This window comes from Acanthisitta chloris, unplaced genomic scaffold, assembly GCF_000695815.1.
Source record: "Acanthisitta chloris isolate BGI_N310 unplaced genomic scaffold, ASM69581v1 scaffold19648, whole genome shotgun sequence".
In the NCBI taxonomy this organism is placed as follows: Eukaryota; Metazoa; Chordata; class Aves; order Passeriformes; family Acanthisittidae; genus Acanthisitta; species Acanthisitta chloris.
In genome coordinates this window covers 418-16,843 of record NW_008688882.1, presented here as the reverse complement: position 1 = coordinate 16,843, position 16,426 = coordinate 418, and the positions used below count along the sequence as shown (strand labels likewise).

General features: G+C 45.0%; 1 protein-coding gene across 1 annotated transcript; it reads right to left on the bottom strand.

Annotated features, from left to right (window-relative positions):
• On the bottom strand, window positions 1-15,972 carry EIF2B5 (eukaryotic translation initiation factor 2B, subunit 5 epsilon, 82kDa). Its single transcript, XM_009081211.1, has 15 exons — window positions 15,854-15,972; window positions 14,980-15,165; window positions 14,716-14,893; window positions 13,802-13,882; window positions 13,004-13,081; window positions 12,611-12,923; window positions 11,660-11,805; window positions 11,220-11,358; window positions 10,529-10,630; window positions 9,798-9,905; window positions 8,787-8,877; window positions 7,890-8,013; window positions 3,333-3,458; window positions 1,720-1,830; window positions 1-499 (listed from the first exon to the last, which is right to left on the bottom strand). Exons 1-15 carry the CDS (start codon window positions 15,964-15,966, stop codon window positions 434-436), a joined length of 1,962 nt encoding a protein of 653 aa, XP_009079459.1. The 5' UTR covers window positions 15,967-15,972; the 3' UTR covers window positions 1-433.
• Between the last annotated feature and the right edge of the window lie 454 nt (window positions 15,973-16,426).

Sequence of the window (16,426 nt, the reverse complement as noted above, 5' to 3'; positions counted from 1 at the left end):
GTTCTCTTAGCTCCAGAAGCAACGACTCCAAATACCTTAGCTGTATGACCATTCTTCCACAACCCTGATGGTTAGATCTACAACAGCGTGATATGCATTTGCATCTATTTGCTCCCTTTGTATTAGTAAAAAGGACCTCCCAAAAGATAGCTTATAGTGTATCATATCCAGGCTCCAGAGGGATTTTAGGTATCACCACCTCCTGCTTTTCCCTTATGGTTTTTACATGGGGTTGCAACCATCTGACATAAGGTGCAAGTGAGGGAGGGAGGGAAGTGGCAAAGTTGGAAACACACAACTGAATCAAGGATGGGATTGTCAGTCACTTCGATGTCAGGCCCCACATCTACACACCATGCACTGGCATTGATCTTGCCCTGCCCACTCGGCCCAGAAAGGCAGTGAGAGCCTCTTCTCATGCCAAGTCACCACATCAGTCTTGGTCGCCGTCAGACGACTCTTCCTCTGCCTCCTCCAGCCACTGGATAAACTTCTGAAGCTGCAGAGAGAAAGGTAATTGGTAACACCTGACACAAAGGAGATGCTGGGAATGCTCAACTACACCATGTTAAGAGAAGAGTGTTTCCAGGAGACACAGAAATTGAGGCAGATTGAGGGAGAGAGACACATCAAAACCAACTAGGATGCCATGGACAAACCAATTAGATTCCTGAGGGAGATTCCTCCAGTCAGGTAATCCCCACAACACTCAGCAAAAAGACAGAAGTTTTAGTTTTTCAGAGCTTGAGGGCAAAGAGGTGACAGCTGCACCTTAAAGAGTGTTTCCAGGAGACACAGAAATTGAGGCAGATTGAGGGAGAGAGACACATCAAAACCAACTAGGATGCCATGGACAAACCAATTAGATTCCTGAGGGAGATTCCTCCAGTCAGGTAATCCCCACAACACTCAGCAAAAAGACAGAAGTTTTAGTTTTTCAGAGCTTGAGGGCAAAGAGGTGACAGCTGCACCTTAGCTAAAACACGTTAGGAAAACTCCGATGGGAAAAAAACCTGCTCTGTGAGAAGCTGCTATTAAGAAAGCAGCTCATTTTACCTCTTAACTGGACCCAAATAAGCAGCTGAAAGCACTGCTGACCTATACTAATAGCTGACTTTGCAAAGGTTTTAAACAAAGTTGTTCTGCAGAGATGGCTTTTTTTCCCCTGATCCTCTTCCAGATCCAGGGAGGAAGACTGGAACAGGCTCAGCCAAACTGCAGCACAAAGTTCTGCCTGATGGAGGGGAAAAGTTTATACGCTCCTTGCAACAGAAGCCAAATGAAACCACTCAGTACAGCAAACCCTTAGAAATATATGTGAAGGGACTGGTGAGCCAGGAATGAAAGCTTCAAAGGAATTGCATGGGGCCAGCACACAGGGCATTGGCCTACAGCCCATTTCAAATGGGTGTTGGCTTAGAGAAGCCGTGCTGCTACTCCAGAAAGTGCTGGCCTCGTGCTACAGAGAGCTCACTCAAAACAATCCTCCCACTACCTCCACTTCTCATCCAAACAGGACAATGTACAGAACTGCCTGCTCTGGTGAACAAAGTTGTGTTGCTTAGTGTTCAACGCACTCGTGTGTTACTTGGCCTAACATATAATGGCAGCTGCTCCACAGAAGGCGACAGTGGCACGGAACTGCCTTCAACGTCTCTTTCAGCAGCTGTTGTCTCTCTCCCCCCACCCTGTGCCTCTTCAAACACCTTTGGGACTTACCCGCTGGTTTTTACGGAGCTGCTTTCCCTTGTCAGATGTGTCCCGCAAAGAGAACCAATTAAGGATTACATCTTCTTCCAGAATTTCCAGCTGGTAAAATGTCATCAACACCTGCATCGATCAGAAAAGAGCAACAGGCTCTCCATGAACTCTTTTGGGGATAGCTCGTGTCCAAGTACAAAGTTTGCATATAATCTGTGTCTCTCAGCTCCATCTTCAACAGAAGGCACTCAGTCTGCTTCGTTTTCCTTATATTGTTAAAAATAACCATGCTTCTCCTACCAAGCCTTATGTTCCTGACAGTTAGACACTAAGACACATAATGAGTCAAAGTTCAAGCCCCATCAGCTTCAGTTCTGTGGATGCTGAGGACGACTGAGAGCTGTGGGCAACAAAAGGCCACAGAGGATGGCAGTTCAAGACAGTTCTAAAGCCACCCAAAGCCCATCCCCAAAGCAGATCTAACAAGCAACTGAGGCAGGTCCACATATGCACAAGAGCATGAACCTATCTAGCTCTGCCCCAGGCTCCCTCCTCCTGCCAGCTCTCCCTCAGCAGTGCCTTATGGCAGGTGTCAAAGCAATTGGTCATTCATCCGCTCAAGGCCCTGACCTGTGAGCAAGGGGGAGACCCAGTCAGGCTTTCTCAGGGTGCCTTTGTGCTCAGGCAGAGCAGGCCCTTTGCAGTTCATCTCCCTTGCAGCAGAGCACTAACAAAGCTGGCTGCCAACTCCAAATATAAAGTGTCACTTCAATTCCCAGCCTCTGGGGAAACCCAGGCCCCTAGAACAATGGACACATGCCAAACAATTGCTGTAATTCAAGGACATTTTGGCTCACCAAACTGAAGGCTTTTGGCTCCAGTCCTAAGTGCTTTGCCATCAGCCAGAAGCACTGGTAGCAGAAGTTAGGATTACTTTTTCTTGAGGAACCAATATTTAAGCTAGGAGAGCTCTTCCAAAAAGAGACAGGGACTTCCTGAGTGATTGCTAAAGGAAAGACTTGTGATCCAAGTCAAATGCTCTCAGTGTGATAGGGCAAAAATAATGCAAGGACAAAATATTTGCGAAGGAAGATGAGGAGGAATGTCCTGAAAACTCTCAGAAGTGGGGAGATAGGTAAGAAGCCACATGTCAACTTCCTTTTACTTCCAGTTTCATAACTAGCTCAACCTGAATAAAATCCCACTTTTATTCATTCCCAGCTTTGCTTGCTTTGTGCTCTGAAGTAGGATAAACCATTTAGCTGTTAGATCCCAGGCACCAGAGAGAGACAGTGAAGTAAAGCTCTTCTTTAACAAGTCTCTGGCCTTGCCTCTTCCAGTGTCACACAACAAGGGCATCTAGGTTGGAAGCTGCAAAATAACAGCTCCCCACAGGCTACAGGCTGGTAATTAATACCCACCCTCAGCTGTGCTCCCTCAGAGGCACAGGCAGACACAGAACTTCTTGGGATTTTAAAAACAAATTGTTAAAGATGAATTTTCTACATACCCTCTCCACTGAGACCCCAAAATTTTCTCTCCTAAAGCAGACAAGCTGATGATGCGGATAAGGTGCATTTCACCATGCATCTAGCAAAATCAGGTCCTTAGATTTGGGAGTAGATACTCACTTTAGCTATCGACGTGCAGAGACTGTCATGTTCCAGGAAGAATTCCTCAATGGCACATAAGGCATTCAAGTGATCTGATGCCCGTTTTATGTAGTTCTTAAACAATGGGGTCCAGTTCTTCAACAGCTGCAGGGGGGAAACACAGGACAGCTCCTGAGCTGAGATGGATGTGTGCACTCAGCCCGGTTTCTCAGCTCGGTTTCTCAGCTGTGTCACTCTAAGAAACTGACCCAGGGAACATTTCGAGAAGCCACTCAGCTGACCACCTCATATTGTCCCACTCTGTCCATGAAACAGATGCCATAAAGTCTGACATGTGCAGACAGAATGTGGTTTTACTAAGCAGCTTTGAGGATATTCATTAGTTTTCTTGGTTTTAACTCTCTGGATGGAGTACCAGAACATCACAGTAACTGTGTTCGATGGAATCTGGTATACAAAGAATATCACTTCACAGCAGACCAGAAGGGGAGATACACACATGTTACTCACAGCTTCTCCCCACAGGGCAGCTGGTATTTCAGTGGGATTCTCCTTCAAAGTAGAAGAACATATAAGTAAACATAGTGCCAGGATAATTACCAGCTGAGTAGAGTGAACAGTGCAAAACAGCACCCCTAAAAATGGAAGGCAGCAGAGCAGCCCCTAAGTGCAAGTCACACATTTGCTGTGTGCCTACAGGCTTGTTTGGATCCTGGAGTCTGCTGCAGGAAATGGGTGGGAAGGGTGAAGGGCAAGAAGTTGCTACACTATTAGCTGATCTCAGTTCTCTCCTCCAAGGCTTATTTTTTTATGAAGTCTTAAGACTAATAGTTTTGGTGCTGCCCCTTCAAATAATATTTCTGTCCGAGTCCCCCACAGCTCTTTCACTTGTTGTATGTATCTGGGAAGTATCAGCAGTGAGCTCTGCAAAGCAGCACAGACTGACCTGAATCTGGGATTGAAAGAAATACTCAGATCCCTGTCCATAACAATTTTAAAAGGTCTCAGAACTAGGATAAATACAAAAATTCTTCATTGGCCACATCATGACCAGACCATCCTACAAAAACATTGTAGGAAATTAAATCAGAGTTCCACATCTTTTTAAATGAAGTAATTCAGCAGCAGATGATCCTGAAGCTACATTCCTGGCAGGCCTGTACTGACACACTGTTTTTCTGTTCTTTCAGCAGTGTCTCCTTACAGAACACATATGGTCTGTTTTGAAGGGATACAGGTAATTCAAAGGGGCTTGGGGTGTGATGAAGAAACTCTGAGCCACCTAAATTCAGGATTAATCAGCATTATTCTGTCCAGGACAACTGCTAACAGGCAGTAGCCCTACCAGAGGAAGAGCTTCAGGACAAACAGAATCCAGGCTACAGAGATAGTCCAGGCTAGTGTGGACTACCAAAGGCAGCCTGTGCTAGGAAACAGTGCTCATCTAACTTTGGTACTACACTCCATCACCTCTTCAGACACATTTGCTATGCAACCATGCTGGAATTTGCATGCCTTAAGCAGAAACAAAGAAGGGGATTAGTATAAACAAACTGATCTGTATAGTAGTACATCAGTTGGCTCAAGAACAACAATAACAGCACAGAATGATCCTAATCATCATGGTATCACAACTAAACACTGAGGGTTCTGTGGCATATTTCCAGAAAGTATTTTAGCCTTTAGCAAAATGCATAATCCCAAACACTCTTCCCTCCTCTACCATCTCCTGCATTTTTATTATACTTCAGAATCTTCACCTCAAATGTAATAAAGCTACTATCAAGTTCATTCCAGGCTAAGAAACACTTTGCAACATCTTTCTGCTAACACCTTTAAATCATAAGTTAGCACAAATCTAAACAGAAGCTGTTGAGTTTTGGAAAGCAAGTTATATTTATAAATAAAGAAGAGCTATAAACATTCAGAACCCTGGGACTCAATCCAGTGTGCCTATTGCTGGGAAAGGGAAAGAAGAAAAAATATACCATCTCAGGTCAAGAACATGCAGTGCACTGTAACTGGTGCTAATGGGAAAAGTAGGGCTCAGCCCCACAAAGGCCCCAGCAAGAACACTCTCTGAATGTGTATGTCCAGAGAGGCTGTTTTGGGAATTTCATGAAACTCTCAGTTGGGGAATTAGAAGTCTGCAATTATTTTAAATTTAATAAAACACTGAACATCTTGAAAAGATACCTGACAGAGCTCCATGGACAATGTCATAACTTTTCAGGCTTTGACTCTTGAGGGTAACTTCTCAAACAAAATCTACAGTCTGGAGAAAGCAATCAAATCCCTCTTGACAGGCTGAGTCATCAAATCTGGTCAGTGATGGTGTAACAACTTCAAAGAGATTTGTGATACATTTCTCTTGTCAGCAGGACATCTCAACAGCAAGACTCATTTACACCTACCACCAGCACAGAACACCATCATGAAGCACATGCAAAACATGACAGACAAAACTATAATTTCAACCTGTTACAGCACAACAGCATCTGTGCTGATCACCATAAATCACTTCAGTGGAAGCAGAGATCCATGTGGTCCCTGAACAAGCAATCCCATGTTGTGTTCTCCTGCACATTGCAGAATCCCTGTCTACAGTTCTAGGAAAGGTCTATTTCTGCACCATCTCTGCTTTACAACTTGTACAAGAGCTGAACAAGGTGCCCGACATACATCAAACTAGATACCTCTATTTCTCAAGCCTCCATGTTTCCATCTGAAAAAATAAATAGCCATGGGCATATCCTGTACCAGATGTTTGTTTCCTAAAATTGCTGCAACACTTCAGAGCTTCATGTTTGAGGCCCAGCACTTCAGAGCACATACTGTGGTTTCAAGTCAAACCATGCATCATAACTATGGCATTTCCACAATTTCCCCTCCTGAGCTGTCTGGGACTGCTCTAACATCAATTTTACATAGGCAACCCAACTTCCTTCAGCATCTCTTGGTCAAAATTGAGCTCCAAAGAGAGTGAGAAACATAAAACAGCTCTGTAAGGTTCAGTGGGTTTGTGATGCCCATGACTCTCAGAATGCATCTCACACAAAGTAATACCTTGCTGTATCTACAAGCAGATCTCAGCCCAATACTGCTATTGCCAGAGGCAGATTTAGCTGCACAGCTAAAGGTGAGTTGATTTGCTGTTTCTGCTGTTAAACATGAGCATCAGCTTTCCTTTGATGAAATACATATGGACAAAGTTACGCGGAGGTAAGTCCTTCATGTCCATCTGTCGTCTTTCGCTTCTAAGGGGTTTGGGGAATTAGACAAAACTTTATGCTTTTATATAGTATCCTTTATCCCAGACTAGAACCTCTTCTGACTGTGCTGCAGGGAAGTTCTCCTGTCCTACTCAAGCTTGGTTAGGAACACAAACACCCTACAGCTACCAAATCCACACAAGCTGTTGTCTAGATGTACTGCTTTCCACTTAGAATCTAACACCTGCTCTAACATTCCCTTTAGTCCTCCTCCTTCAATTCTATTTTTTCAGGACAGGGCATGTTATTCAAGAAAACAGTCTGGAAAATGACCAAAAGCAAGGAGAATTTAAACAGAGTGAACAGCAAAATCTCACTAAGCCATCTGAAGTACAGATCAGTTCACAAGGATGTTCTCTGCAGATGGCATCACCATATGTCCAGAAGGTGAATTAAGTGCCATGCTTACACCTACACAAACGAGAATTAGTTTTCCACTCTTCCCAATCAACTGAAAGCAAATACTTCCTCAGATAAAGGATTATGAGGATGTCTAGTGTTCTTCTTCAGCTCAATCTCCTAAAAAACCCTTGAAGTAGTCCTTCCCAAACACGTCAGACCCATTCATTCTGAAAGACCATCTTCATAATCTGTGGTTTGCAAAGTCAACTACATAAATGGGCTATAAGGAAGAGACAAAAATACTACAATTACTTCAGCTTGGATCAACAAAACTATTAAGACAAGACTGTCAGCTTTTTAAAGCAGATCCTACCCTATTTCGTCTCCCATAAGCCAGGAAATTGAAATTGGTCTCACTCAATTATACAACCCATCTCTCTAGAGACAAAGCAGAACTGTATCTCCACACGACGACAACAATATTGTGCCTTTGCATTAGGCTGAAAAGAAAATTGGCACCAGTTATAGTATGTAGACAAGTAAGACCTTGGAAAGGATCCCACTGGGAGAACAGCACTCCCTGATGCCCCAGAGACAGGGCTTGAGATGGATTGGAACCAGGTTCCCAGAATGCAAGCCTGTAAAAACTTCTCTAACAGACCTTCTGTCTTCTCTTCTACAAGTGATGCACTTGAACTATCACAGGAAACAGAAACAATCACAGGTACTGAAGTAGAGCACCCACACCGACAGTGTCAGCCAAGTTCTGTCAAGCAAGTACAATAGTTTCAGTTCAGTTTTACATTTATAGAAGACAAAGAGGTTCATGAAGTCAAGGAGTTCCAGTGCCCTCAGGGTCAACCCAAGAGACTACTCAGCCAGGAACTACCTGGGGCACACAGAGAGACTGCTATGCACTAGGAGACAAGCCCAAAGAAGAGTCAAATGCAGCAAGACTCACAGGAAGCAATGCTGAGAAATAGTTCTGGGAGTCCAGGTTTGCGTCCAGCTGCTGTAGTGGGAACTCCAGGATCACTTTACTGAGCACCTGCATCATCTCCTTCAGGCCAATGTTATATGCATACCTACAATGGAAAAGGCAAAAATCCCCAACATTTCACACTGTGATCTCTGCAGACTGTGGCCCTTCACAGAGACACAGCAGAAAACCTGATTTTCATCTTCCTGAATTGCTTTTTATTTGTTTAGCTGTTTCTTTCAAATATTCAGGCAATAAAACCACCTTGTATTGCATCAGGCCCTGCATAAGGCCACAAGTGCTGAAGATCTGCTATCACAGTGGAATGAGCTGCTGCAGGGACAGCACCCTCACATTCACCAGAATGTTGCAGGAACACTGCTGCACAAAAGAAAGGGAGCAGGTTTGGATTTGAGAAACATTTGGTAGGAGGCACTCTGATTATTATGTGTTCTAGACTTGCTGCTGCAAAAACTGTGGACAAGCCACACCACAGCACAGACCCAGCTGCAGGCAGCTGGCTGAATGCTGCAATGCACAGAGCAGCAGCCCCAACGTGAGCTTACAGGCACTCGTGCCAAGAACTGGCTTGCTCTCTTCGGTCCACAGTTACTTAACAGCCATTCAATCTCTTGTTACAGAATTGGGGCAGGAAAAGCCTAACCACCAAGGATGTTAGAGATGCAGCTGGTGCTCTCCATCAACTCCTGTTGTCATTCAGTCATGATCCCTAAGCTGCATCTCTCATGCTCTATACTGATACAATTAATGTTTAACAATCAAACATGGGCATTCACATGGTTTCTCCTCTTCTTTCTAGGTCTGCTGTCAAACCCAAGTGTTCAGCGTAAGGGACAGTACCCTTCAGGGAACACTCACTTGAGGGAGTTGATTTCCAGGACCAGGTTGTCACAGGAAATGTTTTCTTCTTCACCCCTCTGTAATGTACCCAGAACCTCATTCTGGAAAACTAATGAAAGAAAGGTCAGGCAGTTAGATGTGAGAGAAAAGCACAGGTTCTTCAAACTGCTCTTGACTGAAGAAACTATGCCCTCCACAAAGGAAGCATTCTGACATGGACATCCTTCTCTCTTTATTGCTTTCACATAAAGGTATCTTTATCTCTTTCACAGGTACCTGTTCTCCATAAGCTGATGCAAACCCACAGCAACTATACTCAAATAGTGGAATTCAAAATAATGAAACTACCTGCTGGACATCATTGATCTATCAACAGAAACCAGTACAAAGCTGCAATCTTTTAGAGCAGAGTTTCTATTATACTTTCACAATCCAGCCCTTCCTATTCAGACAACCTCATCTTCCCATAAGATATGAATTCAAACCTGAAATTTATTGGTTTAATTTCCTTTGGGGAGATATTCCAGCTTGAAAAAGGTTGGGTTTTTTCCTTTTGCAATTTGGATTTAACCACTTTAGAATCCAGGTAAGCTCAACACAACAAAACAGAAAACCAAAACATCTCTGAAAAAAGAGGCAGCTCCTACAGGGACATTTAATTCTCCAGCATGATTACAGCACTAAGCTGAAAAACCCTGCTGGACCTTCCCATAGTCTCTGAGTTTAGGCAAGGACACTGCCATTCAGTCAAACAACTCAGGCAGGTCCCTTTCACGATGGCCCAGTGATCAGGAGTGAGAAAGATGAAGGATCTTTGTCTAGTTTCTCATCCCTGGCTGCCTTGAGTTAACACAACAGTGATACAGGGGATATTAAAGAACTCTGTAGGAAATGTAGAAAGTGAGGTCAGGAAACAACATATTGTAGACATCCACACATTTTCCAATATACTCAGAGAAAGCAGCACAAATCTCACACTTGCTGCATTATCTGCAGAGTCACCATACTTCCTAACAGCCCATCTCTCACCTTTGATGTCATCCAGCTGAGGGGATGCTGCCCGACTGTCTGGCTCCTCAGAGCCCATGCTCAGGTCACTGTCTGACTCGCTCTCTTCCTCTGAATGCATAACTGGGCCTGAGGAAGAAGAGAAGATGCAGCATTCCACACTCAAAATCTGCAACTATCTTATGCATGAGGAGCCAGGGACTTCCCAACCAAGTCAGCAACTATCTGTCCTTGCTTCTATTTACAGGTCCAGATGATTAGATTTGCTGCAGAGAGAATGCTACAGCTGGCACTAGGATAATGGGATTTTTTGGGAGTCTGCAGGCTGACAACAAAGGACAGGGACAGCAGCAAATGCGTTTTGTGCAGACTGCTGACTCACGATGGAGCAATGTCAGCAGACACTGTCACCAGTAGGAAGAAAGCCAGCAGCACCCGGAATAGCCAAGGCATATTCCCTCTAAGGGAGGGCCTGGTATCCCCTAGTGCAGCACTCACAGCACAGGCAGCTGTGTGTTGGAGCAACTTAAGTATATCTAATAAACACCTTCCACAGAGCACTGGAAGAGACATAATTTGGTTCATCACCTGCTTTCACCTCTCACCTTGCCTCCACACACGTTACCTGGAGCATGTCTGCTTCACAAAGCTCAAATCTTGTTCTAGACACAATTATGAGCATCCCACTTGGCCAGTTTTCCCAGCACAGGTCTGTCTGTTCATTCCCAGGTGACCACACTAAACTGCCTCACCCCATAGGCTTTGTCTCTGCTCTTCTTCATCCTCTTCATTCTTGTCATCTGCTTTCCAGAGATAGCCTCTGCCCTCTGAGCCTACATCCTTTTTATTGTAACCTGAAAAAGAATCAGCAATCAGAATGTGGATGTACTGAATATGCTTACAGGCAAACCTGAAATAAGACTGGTAAAACCTGCATATTCCTGCCCCTAAATATCTTTATTCAAGGAGGAGATGGGATTCCCGCAGACGCATATGGATTTCAGCTTTTCTCCTCTCACTTGCCTTGACAAGTGACTGACTTACTCCTCCCTACAGCAGCAACATTCAGCTGATCACGTTTAGATCCCTCAACAAACCCAAACTGGTAGAAACAGCACTTTACAAGGACAAAATCCTTGGACACAGTCCAGATACAAGGACATCCATCTTGCAACCTGCCTCCAAGTGAACACCTCTTCCAATCTGATCTTACTGTATCCCGAGTCTCCAAAGATTTTAATATTGGGGTACATCTCATTGTTCAACTTTGAGCTGAATATCCTTGCCTGCCCTGATGAAAACACACAGATTCCAAGCTGAATGAAGCACTAAGCTCTAGCCTGGCATGACAGGTCTAGAATGAGGGAGGGAAAGACCCCAAAAGATCATGGAAGGAAAAACCCTCTGCACAGCCTTATTGCATGGAGTCAGAGAGTCTCATACCTTTCAGTTTCACTTTGCTCTCCTCCTTGTTCACACCAGAATCATCACTGAACTGGTCATCGTCCTCTTCCTCTTCATCTGGGGGGTGCAGAGAGATCACTGTGCCCTCAGAGAGAGTGATGCCAGGACCTACTACTACCTGCAAATATGTGTGACATATCTTAATGACAAAACACCCTGACTGCCCCTTTGTACCTCCACCAGCAGGGACAACAGCTGCTCCAGACAGGCTCTTACTAACAGATATAACTGAAGACATCAGCACTGCTAGAGCCCACACTGCCCTAGCCAAATGAAGGGGGAAAAGAAGGTGGGAGCAGCAGCATATCCCTCACCTCTGCGAAAAGGCTTGGAGCAGTCCTGTATTCTGGTATGATCTAGTGTAAGTTCATAAATGTGCCAAGAAAGGCAGAAAGCAGAACAGACATAAATCAGCTCACCTGAGAAGAGAGGACACAGTGGGGCTTTAGCTTTACTTTCTCCTTCACTTCGGCTTCATCACAGATAACAGAATGTCGGATCTCCACATTATCTGCTATGTGTACTCTGTCCCACAGAAAAGCTCCATCCAAAGTGACTTTATCACCTGTTATACATCACCAAGTACAAATATGTTGACAGTCTGCTGCTCTCCCGCACTGCTGAGTCCACTAGAAAGCACCCTACTGAATCCTAATGCCCTTGCTGCATGTTAGATAACAAGGAAAAATTGGCCTACAGCCACTTCTTACCCAAAGCTGATGGACAAGTTTGTTCTTTACAGAGACTTAACAAGTTGAGTGTAACAACTGATATCTCAGTTTTGGATAAATACAGCCAACTCACCAAAAAAACCCCAACAAATCCAGCCAAGGCTAGGAAGAAGCACCAAACAGCTCACAAAAATGGGGACATATGTCTCTCATTTGCAGGATGTTGGGGAGTGGTAACTCTAGACTTAGCAAAATTTTTCCTGTGAGGGTGGTGAGACACTGGCACAGGTTGCCCAGGGAAGTACTGGATGCCCCAACCCCGGCAGTGTTCAAGTCAGGCTGGATAAAGACCTGAGCAGCCTGGTCTGGTGGGAGGTGTTCCTGCTCATGGCAGGGGGTTGGGACTAGATGATCCGTAAGGTCCATTCCAACCCACAAAAAAATCTATGTTTCTCTACTGCTATAACAATCTATCTGCATGAAGTACTTTTCACCTTTCAGCTTCATTATGGTACCCTGAAAACTTCAATCTATTTCCTCTACTGGAAAACCAACCTTTTCTCCTTTCTTTCCATGAGAAGTCAATCAGTACCCACCTATCATCCTCACTCAGTGCCAAACGCACTTTAAAACACTAAATCCCAACGACTTGTGCCCTAGCCTGGCCAGGCCTGAACATCCCCTCTTTCTTGTACTCACCTATCCTGCAGTTCTGCCCAATGATGCTGTTTACGATGCTGCAGTCGCTGCCAATGACCGTTCCCTGCCCGATGAGTACGTTCTCTTCCAGCACACTGCCGTGGCCAAGGCTAACATCCACCCCTCGGTAAATGTTGTGTTTAGAATGGGTGTAACTCTGATTCTTGTCATCAGTGAAGTTCATCTCTGGAGTCAGAGGGTAAACCCAGCGCCGGATGATGTCGGAGCACACAGCTTCGTACATCAGCAGGTTGCATATGTGAGCACCATACTCTTCTGTCGTTACATGCATATGGATCTGGTTCCCCAGGACCTGAGAGATGGGCAGGACCATGTCAGAAGATTCTCTAAGGCAAGGTCATAGGATCTCCCTTGAAATAACCCTCTCCTCACCTCCTCGTTCACCAACAGACCACGCACAAAGTCATCTCGTGTCTGGTAGTCGAAGTTGTCTGTGAACAGTTCAGCCACCTGCCAGGAATAAAACATATGGAAATAATGCAGTTAGAGAAAATGTTGCCAGGAAGCCAGATAATTAATGGCTGTTGGGTGGTTCTCAGAAAACCAAGTTATACAATATAGGAAAGTGATGCTCTTGCCTTGAATAAAGCTCTGACTCCTTCTCCTAGGAATGCTGACCTTCCCATCTCCTCCTCCTCCTCCAGAATCCATGAACAGATTCTGGTTTTCAAAAGGTGCAAAACATTGCTTTAACATTTCCAAGCAATCTGCCCAGTCTCACTTTGTAGCTTCACTCCCAAAGGAAGGCTGCAGACAGCTTTATCAGATGTGGAAGAGATGTTAGAGAGCCTCAGCAGCAATAACCCTGAATGTTACCTGAACCTGGTACCAGCTTGCAAGTAGTGATATTTATCCATAACACGTCCATCAACCTCTGCTCCACAGATGTTACTAGACCCACTTATTTTCTGGAATAGTTTCATTCTGTGCCAAATCAGCCAGGCTCTGGATGCATCCACTCTGTAGTTCTGCCTGGGCTCTAGCAGTGGGGGCCAGACACAGACTAAGCACTCACATGTTTCACGGAGCAGCACCACATGATCTCAGCTCAGTCACTGAAAGCTCTGTTTTCCAAACCTAGGACTCAGGCCACATGCACCCCCTGCACACCAGCAGTACAAACGGAACAATGCAGACTGAATTTTGGACCCTCAGAAGAGCAGAGCTCACCTGTGGAGAGCAGATGCTGATATGACAATCTAGCAAGTCATGGCGCACCTCAACATTCTCAATAGAGTTCTGGAACAGACTCTGAAAGAGGAAAAAATTCAGATGATCTCAGTGCCTCAAGCAATACCAAACACCAAGAGCCTTCTATAAGCCAGGGAAAGTATCGACCAAATTATTCAACTAGCTGAAGTTCTGAAGATCAGAGAAATCTATAATCTACACCACATCCAAGAATAGCAGGCACAGCCTAGTCACACAAAGAGCTGAGTGTCAGCCAGCAGAGACTGCCCACACCCTTGCTCAGTACAGCTCTCCAAGAAACACCTTGTACTTCCAACAATCACTTTTTCTCCTGTTGCAGGATCCATGACACTTCAAAAAGGAAAGGGCTGTCAGGCATTGGAACAGGCTGCCAAGGGAGGTGGAGTCACCATCTCTGGAGGTGTTTAAGGACAGGATGGATGTAGCACTTAGTGCCATGGTCTAGTTGAAATGGTGGTGTTAGGCCACAGGTTGGACTCAATGATCTCAGACATCTTTTCCAGCCTAAATGATTCTGTGAAAAGAGTCTGTGTATAATAGTGGTATATGTATCCCAATTTGGGAGCCCCTGGGACAGCAGAATTCATCTGCCTCCCTTGTTTTACATGGTGGAAAGGAGACAAAGGACAAAACCTGAACTGTGGGAAATACATATGCCCCATTTTCAAATGGGTCCCAGACATGTGTGTTCCAGCATGATTCCACTAAGCCTCAAATAAAGGTTGAGGAAAACAAATCCAGTTTACTACAAGCTACTTCCTATCACCTGCTCCTCCAAGAGGAGCAGCAAGCACAGCTCAAGGAGAACCTCCTCCTTGGGTGAGCTCCTTTGCCACCACAGCCCTTTTCCACCCGTCAGGCTCCAGACGCACCATAGGAAAGCGAAATCGTTTCAACCCCTGGGTCCTCTGGTAGTGAAGGACACGGTTTGTGGCACTGTCCATAGCAATAACAATGTCATCCTCTTTGCACCTGGCATGGTGGCCAGGTGAGGACTCCTTGAATATCATCGTCATCACAGAAACATTCTTTTCCATCTTGCGGCGCAGCCTGAAAAAGAAAGGCACAACTTTAAGATCACTCTTCAGAGAGCCACAGCCCAGAGCCTCAGCACACCAGGCTGTTTCAACACCTACTTGTGCTCTTCCAGGGCTTTGGATATATTGAAGTTGGACACCACATCTCCAGTGACGAGAATGAAGTCGGAGCGCACGAGGGACTTGGCATCCACGTCTCGGAGCACATCACCCAGCGAGCGGTACAGGTCGGATGTGACGAAGCGCACCGTGTTGGGAGACGTGTGGCGGCACCATTTGGACTTTCTGGGGGGAGGAAAAACATCAGGAGAGCATAAAGAGGCTGTTCCTACAGAGAGCACACTAGGACTCAGTGCCCCAGTGCATGCCACACCTGTAAGGGGATGAAAGGAGGATCCTGTCACAGTGAGCTGATTATCGACAGGCTCAAGTGTGCTTGTCTGCTCACAGCAAGTGAACTAAGCAGTCCCAGAACACTCAACCCTTTAATACACTGCACAGCCACACTCCTTCAGAGGAGGAATGGTCTTGTTTCAGATAAGCTAGGAGACCACTGCTGAAAGGGAATCTCTTGCACAGTTTTCATCAGAAGGATCAGTGAAGCCTTTGAGGCTTGTTGGAGGACAGAAGAATCCTTTCACACAATCATTGAATCACAGAAATTTAGGGGTTGGAATGGACCTTAAAGATCAATTAGTTCCAACCCCCAGCAACGGGCAGGGACACCTCCCCACTAGACCAGGTTGCTCTAGGCCTCATCCAACCTGGCTTTGAACACTGCCAGGGTTGGGGCAGCCACAGCCTCCCTGGGCAACCTGGGACAGTGTCTCACCCCCCTCACAGGAAAAATCTTTTTCTTCATACCTAGCCTAAATTTCCCCTCTTTCAATTTGAATCTGTTATCCCTTGTCCTATCACTGCAGTTCCTAACGAAGAGTCCATTATAAAGCTAAAAGCAAGAAGAGATTCTTACTGCAAATGCTCTTTTATCTCAGCTGACTTCCAACAGCAGAAAACAAAGGTTTCTTCCACTCCTGTTGCTGTTAGGAACTCCAAGGTATAGTCAATCATGGCCACATTTGCCATAGGTAAAAGAGCCTAAAGGAAAAACAAAACCAAAAACCATATAGGTAGCTGAACAAACACTCTGTACCCTAATACCAGCAATGGCTCCTTCCAACTTGAGGATGCAGCAGTACTACCAAAAACATAACACAAGTAACAGCTCCACTTTTATAAAAAAACTTGATCTAAACATCAAGAGCTAGTTTCTGATGTTTTGTAGGGCCAGATCTTCAGTTCAGAGAGGAAGGTATAAAAAGTGAAGTTATCATACAGAAAACTCTCCAAGACTCAGATAAAAGAGAGAGACTGAAAAAAATCCCAGGGCACTGATTCCCTGACTCAGGCTTTAACTGCTTCCAGAAAAACCTGTCAGACATGAATGATGAAGCCACAGGAACATGAGCGTCCAGAATTAAACAAGGGGAAAAAATAACCCAACCTACAGTGAAGTGACTTGAGAGTCAAGTCACCTTTTTAAATT

Coding starts and splice junctions, on each gene's coding strand:
- EIF2B5 (XM_009081211.1), bottom strand. CDS start 15,966: ATGGCAAATGTGGCCATGATTGACTATACCTTGGAGTTCCTAACAGCA. Junction 9,906..10,528: donor GCAGAGACAAAGCCTATGGG/GTGAGGCAGTTT, acceptor CTTCTTCCTCAG/GCCCAGTTATGCATTCAGAG. Junction 8,014..8,786: donor CTGGAAATCAACTCCCTCAA/GTGAGTGTTCCC, acceptor TTTCCATTGTAG/GTATGCATATAACATTGGCC.